This window comes from Panthera leo, chromosome D1, assembly GCF_018350215.1.
Source record: "Panthera leo isolate Ple1 chromosome D1, P.leo_Ple1_pat1.1, whole genome shotgun sequence".
In the NCBI taxonomy this organism is placed as follows: domain Eukaryota; kingdom Metazoa; phylum Chordata; class Mammalia; order Carnivora; family Felidae; genus Panthera; species Panthera leo.
The window spans coordinates 43,171,010-43,185,950 of record NC_056688.1 but is presented as its reverse complement, the minus strand read 5'-3'; the positions used below and the strand labels follow the sequence as shown (position 1 = coordinate 43,185,950).

Here is a 14,941-nt window from a genome sequence, read left to right as displayed (position 1 = left end):
GTTATATATTTCTTGTTGAGTGTGATTTAAAAATGAGGTGAGGGGCGCCTGGGTGACTCAGTTGGTTAAGCATCCGACCCTTGATCTCAGCTCAGGTCTTTCTTTCATATTTATTTATTTTTGAGAGAAAGAGAGAGAGAATGAGCAGGGGAGGGGCAGAGAGGGGAGACACAGAATCCGAAGCAGGCTCCAGGCTCTGAGCTGTCAACACAGAGCCCGATGCAGGGCTCGAACCCATGAAATGTGAGATCATGACCTGAGCCGAAGTCGGATGCTTAACTGACTGAGCCACCCAGGCACCCCTCAGCTCAGGTCTTGATCTCACAGTCGTGAATTCACGCTGGGTGTTGAGCCTGCTTAAGAAAAGTGTTTTTTAAAATAATAATAATAATAATAATTAAAATAAATAAATAAATATGAGGTGAATTAACTAACTTCGTGAAAAGAAAATACACCAAATAAGTTTTACATTGATCTGGATTTTAATAACGAGAAAGTAAAATCATTTACTAAATTATACTGGCATGAAAGGATAAAGATGCTATTTATATTTTGGATAGCAACTTCATGATTATACTAAGGCCAAATTTCACTGGTTTATAAAATTGGAAAGACAATGCATGAACTTTAAAGATGAACTGTGTTCTTATGTACTTCCTCAGTGAAGACCTTTCTTTCTCATTAATCTCCTGGGACAATCTCAGAACCATAATGGATTCCACAGTGCTGAAAGCAGTGCTGCTACTGGCTGTCTGCTGTGCAGTTAGAGAAGAAAGGTGTATGTGTAAGGAGGCATAGAGCGGTTTCACAGCGCAAAAGTCAAGTACCAAATTGGAATCATATATATAGAAAAGTAAGTCAATATGTCTACTAACGTTACTTTTTTAGTCTCAGGGATAGTACTGTATATCTCCATCTTACTGTCATGGGTTATATTGATCTAAGGGTTAATGCCTTATACAATCGTCTGATAGGGAAGTTTATAAAACGTATACACTTTGGAAAACCGGAAAGGTTATTAAAAAGTCTAAAAGACATGGAATGCCATCTCTGATTATTAGGGCCTATTACCGTGATTTCTCACATTTCAATTCCTACACGATCCACTACATTTACTTGAGTAAATCAAAGCCTTCTGGGCATTTCAATAAATAATTTGGGGCTAACTGGGCGCTTGGGTGGCTCAGTTGTTTAACCTTCTGACTTCGGCTTAGGTCATGATCTCGCAGTTCACTAGCTCGAGCCCCACGTCAGTCTCTGTGCTGACAGCTCCGAGCCTGGAGCCTCCTTCGGATTCTGTGTCTCCCTCTCTCTCTGCCCCTCCCCCCACTCATGCTCTGTCTCTCCCTCTCTAAAAAATAAATAAACATTAAAAAAAATAATTTGGAGCTATTAATAAATCAAATTCAATGCCAAGTAGTAAAATTTTCAAGTAATTTAAATTTCATTTGTATTCAATCTGAAAAATGTATTTTAATCAAATAATTTAAATTCAGTTCAATTTATATTCAATCCAAAATATACTTGAATGCTAAAATAAATTGAGATGAAGGAAGCAGTGAAATATGGAGAATACAACCATAAAATCAGAATAAAAGGGTGTGATTTAATATCTAGATGGATTGGGACCTACTAAACCTAAAAATTGGGGAAAAAATCTCAAAGTAAATGATGTAAACCACATGTAAACAGCATCCTGGGAAAAATATTTGCAATGAATATAACAAAGTGTTACCATAACTAGCTTAAAGGCTCTTTTAAATCAATAATTTCAGTATTAATAATTAATCTCCACTTTTTTCCCTGAGGACGTATGTATGTATGTATGTATGTGTGTGTGTTTACATTAAGAGGAAAAGGAAATAAAAGAATAAGGATAAGAACATAAATCCAAGGCACAAAGTAGTGGGAATATGCATACCTAAACAGCAGAAGTCTTAACCTCTACCCTTCTTAAAGGTCAGCCACAACCTTAAGATAAACATAAATCTATTGCTCAGGAGAAGGAAACAGAGAGGTCAATAAAATGGCAAGTTTACATGGAGTCAAGAGGATTACTGAACAAGAATAAATTAGGAGAACTTGAGGAGGAGGTCACATAAAAAGTTAATCTGTATAATACATTGGCCAGAGTTGAAAGGACCCCTATTCTAGCAGATAAACCTCTCAACAGATGCATTTCATCAAAAATTCTTTGAGTCTTTGGGCATCTGGTTGGATCAGTCAGTTAAGCGTCTGACTTCGGCTCAGGTCATAATCTCATGGTTTGTGAGTTTAAGCCCACAGCTGACAGCTGTGACAGCTTAGAACCTGAAGAACAGCTCAGACAGCTTAGAACAGCGCTGACAGCTCAGAACCAGAAGCCTGCTTTTGATTCTGTCTCCCTCTCTCTGCCCCTCCCTCACTTGTGCGCGTGTGCTCTCCCTCTCTCTTTCTCTCTCTCTCTCAAAAATAAATAAACTTAAAAAAAATGCTTTGAGTCTTTCTTGTTTTTCATAGTAATAGTTGTAAATAATGCTTCACAACAGTTCATTAACCCCTTACAAACTTATGATCTATAAATTTGTTTTGCTCAGTGATTTGGGAATTTGTCTAAAGCACTACAACTAATTTGTACATCAGAATACTGATCCAGTGATCTGCAGCCTTTTTTACGATTCTATACCTATAACTCAGTCCCCATAGGTGGTTCTGCTGTTGAGGAGCAAAGTTACCTTCAAAGTTATTCAAACTGTTTTTTGGTTTGTGAACATATTTTTAACTTTAAAAAAGCTCACAAACAGCAAAAAAGTAGTTCTTTATAATAAAACATATATATACCAAATGCATATAAAGCTTTCTAATCTAAAGGACATATTTTTGACGGAACTCACGGCTTTTTATTTGTATCAGAGAATATTTATTTTTAATTGCCTTTTAGGAAAAGCATCCAACAAATTAAAAAAAAAAAAAAAAAGGATTCAGGGAGCCTGGTTCGCTCAGTTAAGCATTCACTTTGGCTCATGGTTCCTGAACTCCCCCATTGGGCTTTCTGCTGTCAGCACAGAGCCCATTTCAGATCCTATCTCCCTCTCTTCCCCCTACCCCTGCTTCATGCTCTCTCTCTCAAAAATGAATAAACATTAAAAAAAAAAAAAGAAGATGATCAGCATAGAGGATTCTGCTGGACCACAGAGGATGTTTAGGGCAGTGAGGCTACTCTGTATGAAACCATAATGATGAATACATTTTATTATAAATGGTCCAAATCCATAGGATGTACAGTACCAAGAGTGAATTCCTGGGTAAACTATGGACTCTGGGTGACAAGGATATGTCATTGTAAGTTCATCAATTGTAACAAATGCACTGCTCTGGTGAGGGATGTTGATAATGAGGGAGGTTATGCATGTATAGGGGCAGGGAGTATATGGAAAATCTCTGCACCTTCCCCTCAATTTTGCTGTGAACCTTAATTTGCTCTAAAGAGTAAAGTTTATTTAAAAAAAAATATTCATGCAAGAATCCTATTGTAGTTAATAGATTTTAGGTTTAGAATGGTCACTGAAAAGCATATGTGAAGTCTGAAAAGCACATGTGAAGTCACCTTATGTGGGCTTGAAAATATAAAATCAAATAACGACATCAGACAAACTGATCTAATTATCTACCACCAGCTGGTATTTGTTGATGTTTCCTTAATAGATTAGGTGATTATGTAAATCCAGGCAGAAGAACTTGAACTTGTGTTTACAGTTACAATAACCTAATCTTCTATTAAGAGTGTAACACAACATCTTAAGTGTCTAGTCTTTGAAAATTCCACAAAAAATCTGAACAATTAAATTCAGACTGCCACATTATCCAGAAAATAAAGACCCTCACTAATGCTCATTAGGATGCCAAATTACAGTTACCAGTGAGTTCTGTCTTATAAAGCAACCAGCCTGGCTAATCGACTTTTCCTCTAAAATTACCATCATGAGAACATTTATAATGCTTATCTTATGTTCTTGTTAAATGGAGCACCTGGGTGGCTCAGTCAGTTAGGCAGACTCTTGATCTTGGCTCAGGTCATGACCCCATAGTTATGAGATCAAACCTGGAGTAGGGCTCTGTGCTGATAGCATGGATCCTGCTTGGTATTCTCTCTCTCCCTCTCTCTGTCTGCCCCTCCCTCACTCACATGCACTCTCTCTCTCTCTCTCTCAAAATATATAAATAAATATTTTTAAAAATCAAGAATAAGGAGGCGAACATATAAATTCCTTAGATGTAAATAAGACAATAAGAGGATTTTATGAACAATATTATGCCTATGCACTTGACAATTCAGATGATATTAACAAACGCCATGAAAAATATATCTTATAGAAGCTAGCAAAAGAAGAAATAAAAAATCTGAGTGGTATGATTTACATTAAAGATATTAAACTTATCGTTTAAAAAAAAAACTTCTCACAAAGAAAACTCCAGTGATCTCTTTCAGTGAAATCTTTCAAACATTTAAGAAAGAAATAACACAAACTTCAACAAAGTATTCTGGAGAAGTAAAGAAAACTAATACTTCCCAACCCATAACTTTGATATCTAATTCTGCCAAGAGTATTACAGGAATTGAAAATTATAGCACAGACTCTAATATATATATTAGAGTATATATATATATGTATATATATATGTATGTACATGTGTATATACATACATATATATATATATATATATATAAAATCATTCTTATAGATGCAGGAAAAAAAGCATTTGATATAACTCAAAGCCTATTCACAATTTTTCAGTAATTATTAACAAAAAGTGAAATTTCATAGTGAAATTTCATAGATTTTCTAGAGAAATTTATGACAAATAATATATTTAATGAAGAATTTGAACGTTTTCCACGTAAGAATAGGAATGAAATAAGAATGTCTGCTATTTCCACTTCCCAACACTATTATAGATGACTTATTCAAAGCAATTAGACAAGAAAAAGAAATCACACTCCTTCAAGCAGTGAGCCTGACTTTATTTAAGATTTGGTAACCCAGGAAGCTGCAGTGCACTTATTTTATTTTATTTTTTCTCATTTTATTTTTTAGAGAGAGAGGGATAGAGTATGAGTGGGGGAGGGGCAGAGAGTGAGAGAGACACAGAATCCAAAGCAGGCTCCAGGTTCAGAGCTATCAGCACAGAGCCTGACGTGGGGCTCGAACCCATGAACTACGAGACCACAACCTGAGCCCAAGTAGGACGCTTAACCCGCTGAGCCACCCAAGAGCCCCTGAGACCCACTTCTAATGGCTCTTGTAGCTGCTGCATTTGGGTTCTTGCTATGCAGCATTATGGATAATGCCAGTCTGATTGATAACCTGGCTTTATGGTCTGAGTTTGTCCTAAATTTTTCTGGCCAAAAGTTGTTCATATTCGTTGGAGAGCAGATGATCAGGCTAATTTGGGCTGTTTTTCCTATTGAAGTGTTTACATCTATTTCTAATTGCCCAAGTAGTACTGACAGCAGTTTTATAAGCTTTTGACCACCTTCTGGTAAAAAGACTCACCAACTATTCCCTCCAACCACACTGATGTCAACCTGCAATTCATTAGTGTTTAGTAGGAGCAGAGTTGAATGACATCACCCGTGATTTTGAGGTGCAAAAATTTGGTGGAAGCCAGGCATTGGTTGTATTATAATCCATGGTGTCGCCCAGATGGGTGTGTTGCTGCCTGTGTCCCGGCTTCTCACAGTATCTGCCCCATGTGAGGTGAATGAAATGAAAGTCCTTTTTAACCTTGTCAGTGCAAACTATCCTTCATGGGAATCTCTAAGCATAATAAATTATCCAATGCACTTTTGAAATTATTTTTTGATCCACTTTTTATTTCCAAAAAGGCCTGATATCTGTGATATTAGCATTTCCTTAGCCTAACAGAAGATACAATTTTTCAACTATACACTCTCAGATTTATGTTCATATTAGGTTTCTATCAAGCTAAGACCATAAACCTTGGTGAATCCACATCTGTCAAATGTTCAAGAATTAGTCCATGATAGGAATAGATTTCTTCTAGTTTTTGGCAGGATCATTGTTGGCTGCAGTAGGGAACTTAAGCCTTTTTAATCAATGTTTTTGTTTTGCAGGGGCTCTTCCCACAGAAAGTTGAGGGGGAAAGGATGTCAGGAGTCAGTCAACTGCTCTTTGTTTTCTTCTCCAGTTGTACACAGCATATTTCTCTTTCTTTTTTTTATTAAATTTTTTAATGTCTATTTATTTTTGAGAGAGAGGGAGACAGAGTGTGAGTGGGGGAGGGGCAGAGAGAGAGGGAGACACAGAATCTGAAGCAGGCTCCAGGTTCTGAGCTGTCAGCACAGAGCCTGATGTGGGGCTTGAGCTAGTGAACCATGAGATCATGACCTGAACCGAAGTCAGAAGCTTAACCGACTGAGCCATCCAGGAGCCCCAGATTTCTCTTTCTTATTTGAGACGTTATGGATTTCTTATTTCTCTATATATGCATTCATCTTCCCTACTAATTTATAATCTCTGATTCTAGGAGTTTTGTCTAACTTACCTTTGAAAACTAGGTAACTTCCCCCTTTGGGGGAAGGGATTGAGAGGTTGTTATGGTACTCAGTAAAACGTACTCAGGATAGCAACTGCTTAATTACTATATTTATTATTTGAGGTAGGGATGAGATCACAGAGTGTGGTCTACAGGACTTTTATATGCTGTGTAAAGTGATCACAAATCCAGGAAATAATGGTGCAAACAAATGTTGGACAAATCCCTGTAAGGGAGCACACCATTTAGCAACACTATAAGGGGGTTTCCTGCACACATAACCATTTAATTTTTATTGAAAGATGAGAATACTAGAAAATCCTTCCTCTCTATGCTTCTGTAGAGGGTATGCAACCTGTTAAGAAATGTTTGAGGCAATTTTCCCAAAATTAAAATTTCTGGAAAAGTCCTCACGTACATATCTATATCTATATCTATATCTATATCTATATCTATATAGTATTTACTATTTCCTTTCCTTAATCTCCTTAGAATACATTTGACTAGCATAATTGCTAGTCAAATAATGCTTCTGAAGCTTATATTAATTTACAATCCTATGTATTCAGTAGTTACTTTACCTTTTTTTAGTATACACTAGCTTTTATGTTTGGTTTCAACTTGATAATTTTTATTTTATTTTATTTTATTTTATTTTATTATTTTATTTTATTTTAAGTTTATTTATTTATTTTGTGAGAAAGAGAGAGAGCAAGGGAGAGGCAGAGAGAGAGAGAGAACAAGAATCCCAAGTAGGCTCTGCACTGTGAGCAGATGTCTAGCCCGATGCGGGGCTCAAAACTACAAACCACAATACGATGATCTGAGCCAAAATCAAGAGTTAGATGCTTAACCAATTGAGCCACCAAGGTGCCCCACAATTTGATAATGAAAAAAAATAATAATGTTTATTTATTTTTGAGAGAGAGAGGGAGACACAGAATCTGAAGCTGGCTCCAGTGCTCACTTCGACAGCGCATATACTAAAATTGGAACGATACAGAGAAGATTAGCATGGCCCCTGTGCAAGGATGACACGCAAATTCGTGAAGCGTTCCATATTTTTCAGAAAGTGAATTTAGAATAATAGTCATAAAATTAATCGCTGGGCTTGAAAACAGTATAAAGGACAGCAGAGAATCTATTGCTACAGAGATGAAGGGACTAAGGAACAGCCAGGAGGAGCTGAAGCTGGCTCCAGACTCAGAGCAGTCAGCACAGAGCCCGACATGGGGCGCGAACTCACAAACTGTGAGATCATGACCTGAGCCAAAGTCAGACACTTAAGCGACTGAGCCACCCAGCTGCCCCAAATAATTTTTTTGCTTTCTTTTTAAAACTTTATTTAACATAACTATGCTTACAGAATACATTCATATTGGTTAATAGAATGCAATTTAACTTATCCTACACAATTTGGTCCAAAAACTTGGTACACAGTTTAAATGTTAAAAAAAAAAATTACAATCTGGTTTATTATTCATCTATTACAAATGTATATAAAAGATACTCCCATCAAAATTTCTAAAAGGTGATTTTTTTTTTATTTTTAAAAAAAATTTTTTTTAATGTTTATTTATTTTTGACAGAGAGAGAGACAGAGCATGAGCGGGGGAGGGGTAGAGAGAGAGGAGACACAGAATCAGAAGCAGGCTCCAGGCTCTGAGCTGTCAGCACAGAGCCCAACACGGGGCTCGAACCCACAGACTGAGATCATGACCTGAGCTGAAGCCGGATGCCCAACCGACTGAGCTACCCAGGCACCCCTTCTAAAAGGTGATTTTTATTTAAACTTTCACTTTCAAAAATTCCTAGTAAGGTTAGATTATTTTCATGTTTATAAAAATAAGGCCTAAACTCCCACGCATTAGATAACTTAGTGAGACAACCTATAGGCAAGCATTGGTGATTTGTTAAGCTGTGATAGGCGTCAACAAAACAGAGGCAGTATGGCACCTCTGTTAAAAATAATTTCCACAGCATGCACAGCATGATGACTATAGTTAACAATACTGTACTGCATATTTGTAAATTGGGAAGAGAGGTCTTAAAAGTTCTCATCATGAGACAAAAATTATGTAACTATGTATTGTGATGGATGTTAACAAGACTTATCGTGATCATTTTGCAATATATAAAAATACCAGATCATGTTGTAACACTTGAAACTAATATAATGTTATATGTTAATTATACCTCGATTAAAAAACAATTTTATGGGGACACCTGGGTGGCTCAGTCAGTTCAGTGTCTGACTCTTGATTTCGGGTTAGGTCATGATTGTGAGATTGGGCCCGTGTCAGGCTCTCCACTGACAGCACAGAACCTGCTTGGGATTCTCATTCTCTCCCTCTCTTTCTGCCCCTTCCCCACTTGTACTCTCTCTCTCTCTCTCTCTCAAAATAAATAAATAAAATTTTTTAAAAGTAATTTTATTATTTTTTATATTTATTAATTCATAAATTTTAAAATTTATATTTTATAAGTATTTTTATTTTATGCATGTTATTAAAGATAATTCTGCACATAATTTTTGTGTAAATAGGTATTATCACCTTATATGATAATATAAGTGTGCACACACACACACAAATACACAAAGTATTTGGTTTAAAATTATTCACCAAGATACATAAGTCCACAAAATAGATTTTATTTTTACATGAACCAGTCATTAAAAAAATAGTCATCAAATATTTCAGGTATGAAAAACACTAGCAGAGTTAATTCCACCAACTATAACATATACAATTATTTAAAACCCAATTGAAATGCCTACGTGCCCTTTTTAAATATTTTTATGAGAAAGTTGCACAGTTCAGATGCGTTGGTTTTTCCATTTAATGTTTGATTGCTTTAACATAATCAGATAAACAATAGCTGGAGTTTACTTAGCAATTAGAAATTTAAAAAGTAGAGTAAGAAAACAAGTTTTAAAAATTGTGAGGTCAGAGGCGCCTGGATGGCTCAGTTCGTTAAGTCTCCAACTCTTGATGTCAGCTCAGGTCGTGATCTTGTGGTCATGAGATGGAGCCCTATGTGGCGCTCTGCGCTGAGCATGGAGTCTGCCTGGGATTCTCTCTGTCCCTCTCTTTCTACCCCTCCCCCACTCATGCTCTTACTCTCTCTCTCTCTAAATAAATACACAAACATTAAAAAAAGTGATGTCAATCAAAAAGAATGAAATCTTGCCATTTAAAATGACATGGATGGAGCTACAGTATATTCTGCTAAGTGAAATAAGTCAGTCAGAGAAAGACAAATAAAATACTACATGATTTCACTCATATGTGGGATTTAAGACACAAAACAGAGGAGCAAAGGGGAAGGAAAAATAAAGAGAGAAAGAGGCAGGAGTGGGAAACAAACTGTAAGAGATAGAGAACAAACTGAGCGTTGCTGGAGGGAGGTGGGTGGGGGATGGGCTAGATGGGTGATGGGTATTAAGAAGGGCATTTGCTATGATGAGCACTGGGTGTTGTATGTAAATGACGAATCACTCTGAATTCTACACCTGAAACCAATTTTACCATACATGTTAACTAAGTAGAACTTAAATAAAAACTTGAATGTCTTTTTGAACAACTTGTGCAAGTTCAACTTTCTTCCATCATACCCCAAAACAAGTCCAGATTCTGTTAGGGCATTAGTTCTCAAGGGTTGTTCTCTAGATGCTGTAAACCCTAATAAGCCATTTTTATACCTTTCTGTGTTATCTAATCAGCCACTTCCGATTCTTTCTGAAGACAATAGCCAATCTCAAGAAGTAGGCGTGACCTTAGGTGAGACTGACCATATAAAAAGCCCGTCTGTCCAGAGAGGACTTCTTTTACAGGGAAGACTGGCTGAGTTTGCAGCTTCCAGGCTTCAGGGAGCAGAGAGTTCCTACTGACCCTGATAGCAGCAGACCTTCCAGACCTTCCAGAGCTTCCAGAGGTAAGACCACTCAGTAGACCCTGGTGAGTATGGAATTTACAGTAAATATCTTCATGCCTACTTTCTCCTCTACAAATACTTTCAATTTAGCTGTTGTCCTGGTTGGGTCTTGTCTAAGCAGAAAAACAGCTTTCCTAGTTATTTAAAATGACATCAAGATTTAAAATATCTGTGTAACTAGAGCATTTGTAATATAATAATATTTATTATATTAAATTGATGATTTTTTATTCTTTTTTTTACTTAAAAAATTTTTTTTAATGTTCATATTTGACAGAGAGAGAGAGACAGAGTCCAAGTGGGGGGACTGATGGAGAGAAGGAGACACAGAATCTGAAGCAGGCTCCAGGCTCCAAACTGTCAGCACAGAGTCCAGTGTGGGGCACGGACTCATGAACTGTCAGATCATGACATGAGCCGAAGTCGGATGCTTAACTGACTGAGCTACCCAGGCGCCCCGATTATTTTTTTTTTAAGTTTTATTTGTTTTGTTTTTTGTTTCTTTTTAGCATTTATTAATTTTTGAAAGGCAGAAAGAGACAGAGCATGAATGGGGGAGGGGTAGAGAGAGAGGGAGACACAGAATCTGAAGCAGGCTCCAGGCTCTGAGCTGTCAGCACAGAGCTTGACGCGGGGCTCAAACTCAGGACTGCAAGATCATGACCTGAGCTGAAGTCGGCTATTCAACCAACTGAGGCACCCAGGCGCCCCAGCGCCCCGATTATTTTTTATTCTATTATCTTATGTGTTACTAAGTTTTTTTTAGGTCTTAGAGATTTATGCAGTTTTTATGCAATTTCGGAACTCATAAAGCACCTGAAATGTTCAACATAATGTATATATGTAATAGTCTTTGTAGCCATCAACATGAAAGTTTAGTGTGCTGAATTGGTTACAGACCCTTTTTTGTAAAAGTCCTACTATGCTCTCCTTCTAAAACCTTCAGTTTGCAGACTAGATTTAAAAGGCTCTTACCAATGGGTAAGGACTCCCAAGAAGTGGCATTGATCACCATGGGGAAATACCAAAAATACAGATGAACTGATCATGCTCCTCTTAACTACATCTCTGTACTTTCTAGTGCAAAAAGGAAATCCAAATACTTATTCCCTTTTTTGTTTGTTAAAAAAAAAAAAAAAAAAGATTAATCATTGCTCGTTAGCACTGTGGCTTGAACGTTCACCAGTTCAAGATGTGAAGATGTTCTGATGATCTGAACTGACTCTGGGAAAAATCATTTTCCAAACTAGAAATAAAAGATAATTTTTACACTTTATTTCCTTTACAAAAAAATTTTTTTTAAATATTTATTTATTTTTGTGGGAGAGAGAAAGACAGAACATGAGTGGGGGAGGGGCAGAGGGGGAGGGAGACACAGAACCTGAAGCAGGCTCTAGGCTCTAGGCTCGGAGCTGCCAGCACAAAGCCTGATGTGAGGCTCAAACTCATAAACTGCGAGATCATGACCTGAGCCGAAGTCGGATGCTTAACCGACTGAGCCACCCAGGCGCCCCTAGACTTTATTTCCTGAAAGGAGGAGTTTTGCTATTAAAGTTAGAAGCACAAATTCAACTGCTTACAGTTGCAGGAGTCAAAGTTGAAGGCAACACTGATTAAATTAAACAAGCTTAAATTAAACCTAATCAGTTTTATTTATTTTTAGAAAAGTACACCTGTCAGTTTGGAGACAGTATACATGGAGGCTGTTAGCATAGAGATGAAGTGTCTGTGTGTATATGTGTGCCTGTGTTACAGTCATGAAGAGAGAGAGAAACACATGCAGAGAGAGAGAGTCAGGGTGGGGAGAGGGGGAGATTGAGATTCTATATAGGCTTCTGCACCAATCAGCTAGGAAATGTAACTCTGTAATTATCCTTTCACTCCCTGTCCCAGTCTTTGAGGGGCAGTAGTTTAGCTCTGATTGGGAAATTGACTATTTGACATTTATTTATTTTTGAGAGGCAGAGACAGAGTGTGAGTGGGGAAGGGGCAGAGAGAGAGGGAGGAACACAGAATCTGAAGTAGACCCAGGCTCTGAGCTGTCAGCACAGAGCCCTACACGGGGTTTGAGTTCACAGACCGTAAGATCATGACCTGAACCAAAGTCAGATGCTTGACCAACTGAGCCACCCAGAAGCCCCAAGAACACTGTCTATTTGAAACCAAAAAGATGGTGAGGACACTTTTGTCCCATTTTTTCATTTGTAGCATAGCATAAACCCAACGTATCTATATCTACCATGCCTCCCTTTGTGCTGGAGTTAAATTAATAGGTGGATTAGATAGAGCTCAAGCAGACAAGCTTTTGTCTAAAGGCTTTCCCCCGCCTCATCAGGACAGAAGAATGACTTTCTCTCTCTCTCTCTCTCTCTCTCTCTTTTTTAAAGATGTACAGAAATATGGATTTGGACACCTTGCAAGCTTTGCAGAATGAACTCATCTGCTCCATTTGTATGAACTACTACATAGACCCTGTCACCATTGACTGTGGGCACAGCTTTTGCAGTCCCTGCCTGCACCTCTGCTGGGAGGAAGCCCAGACCCTAATGTCCTGCCCTGAGTGCAGGGGAATTTCAGAGAAATCAGACTTCAAAACCAATATTGCGCTCAAGAAACTGGCATCCCTTGCCAGACGGGCCAGAGTTTACCACGCCAACAGCTCCAATGAGCAGATCTGTGTGATACACAAGAAAGCAAAGGAGTTCTTCTGTGAGGCTGACAAGAGCCTGCTGTGTGGGCTCTGCTCTGAAACACCGGAGCATGTGGCTCATGGCCACAGTCCAGTCCAGTGGGCTGCTGAGGAATACAGGGTAAGTGATGGCTCTAGAGCAGTTTGGACTCATAGGCTTCTAAGTCCGAGAGAAAGATGAGGAAAATGATCATGAAGTTGATGTGAGTGGAGATAGTGAAGGTGGTGATTTTTCAATATAAATACCAAGACCAATATCCTTTCAGTGTGTTGACCAACTTTGACGCTATAATCATAGCTACGTTGAGCCTTTAATAAGGGAAATTTCCTTAGAAACATTGTCCAAATCTGTATGTTTGATGTAATTGTGGGGTAAGTGGCTACTACCAGGAACACTGGCTTCTGATGCAAGCTTGATGCCTTCATAGTCAGGTTATATAAAAATTTGAGTGCCAGTTTCTCAGGAAATGGATAATATTATCTATAGACTACCCTCAAATCTCTATTACGTTTGTCACCTCTGATATCACAAATATTAGAATCAAATTAGATAATGCAGAGAAATCTGGCCACTCCATGCTAACTCAAGATTACTGGTTTCTCAGCCACTGACCTTTCCCATAGATAAGGGGATGAAATCTATAATATTATCTTCTGTGTTGCTAAAGCTCATGGTTATTTTGCAGGAGAAACTTCTGAAGAGAATGGGCTCTTTATGGAACATGACTCAAGAAATGCAAAATGATCTGAATCAAGAAGCTAACAAAATCCAGTCATTTGAGGTAAGAATGAAAATGTTCTATCTGTTTTTACGCAGATTGACATAATGGTGGTTTAGATTTTTGGCTACATTTAAGTTGCCAATTAAAGGATCATTTTTTTTTTTCCATGAAAAAGTAATGGTTTCAAATGATAGATCAGTAATCACAGATATACAGGCCAATAAAAGCTAGTGCAAAGAATTCTGGTATATGGGATACCCAGGGCATGCGAGATATTCCTAGTCCAACCCTACAGGTTTAGATAAACCTCCTCAGACACTAAGTTTAAGAAAACATTGTAATAGGGGTGCCTGGTGACTCAGTTGGTTAAGCGTCCAACTCTTTTTTTCTTAATTTTTTAAAATATTTATTTATTTTAGAGAGAGAGAGAGAGAGAGAGAGTGCTAGCTAGCAGGGGAGGGGCAAAGGGAGAGGGAGACACAGAATTCGAAGCAGGCTCCAGGTTCCGAGCTGTCAGCACAGAGTCCGACGTGGGGCTGGAACTCATGAACCATGAGATCATGACCTGATCCGAAGTTGGATGCTTAACCGAGTGAGCCACCCAGGCACCCCAAGCATCCAACTCTTGATTTTAGCTCAGGTCATAATCTCTTGATTTGTAAGATCGCATCAGGCTCTATGCTGAAAGTGCAGAGCCTGCTGGGGATTCTCTCCTTCTCTCTCTGCCCTTCCCCTGCTCCTGCATGCTCTCTCTCTCTCTCTCAAAATAAATAAACTTAAAAATAAAATAAAACATTGCAATGAATTTGGCTGTGAAGAAGAGGAGAGCCATAGGGTAGCACCGAGAGGAAAAGTAGAGAATTTAAAGATCTGTAAAGTGTGGTGTATACATAAGGATTTTTAAACATTTAGAAAAATCAGACAAAGGAACAAAAGAAAAGGAGGTTCAGGTAAGAGAGGAAATAATTGATGGACCATCACAGCAAGAGAGCCTGGGACCTCTTAGAGAGCTTGATTTGAACAGGGAAGGCATCTAAGAACATAGACAAAGGGTGAA

The 14,941-nt window shown here is 38.0% G+C and overlaps 1 protein-coding gene and 1 non-coding gene across 2 annotated transcripts in view; both read left to right on the top strand.

The window, feature by feature from the left end:
* The first annotated feature begins 7,496 nt into the window (after positions 1–7,496).
* Positions 7,497–7,603, top strand: LOC122201590. The gene has a single exon (XR_006194271.1). It is a non-coding gene; the product is annotated as a U6 spliceosomal RNA (small nuclear RNA).
* Positions 7,604–10,372: 2,769 nt separating this feature from the next.
* Positions 10,373–14,941, top strand: part of LOC122201179 — a 47,047-nt gene continuing 42,478 nt past the window's right edge. The window contains exons 1-3 of the mRNA XM_042907119.1: positions 10,373–10,473; positions 12,861–13,283; positions 13,849–13,944. Of these exons, the coding sequence (XP_042763053.1) occupies positions 12,861–13,283; positions 13,849–13,944 (519 nt within the window). The 5' untranslated portion in view covers positions 10,373–10,473. The remainder of the gene's footprint in view (positions 10,474–12,860; positions 13,284–13,848; positions 13,945–14,941) is intronic.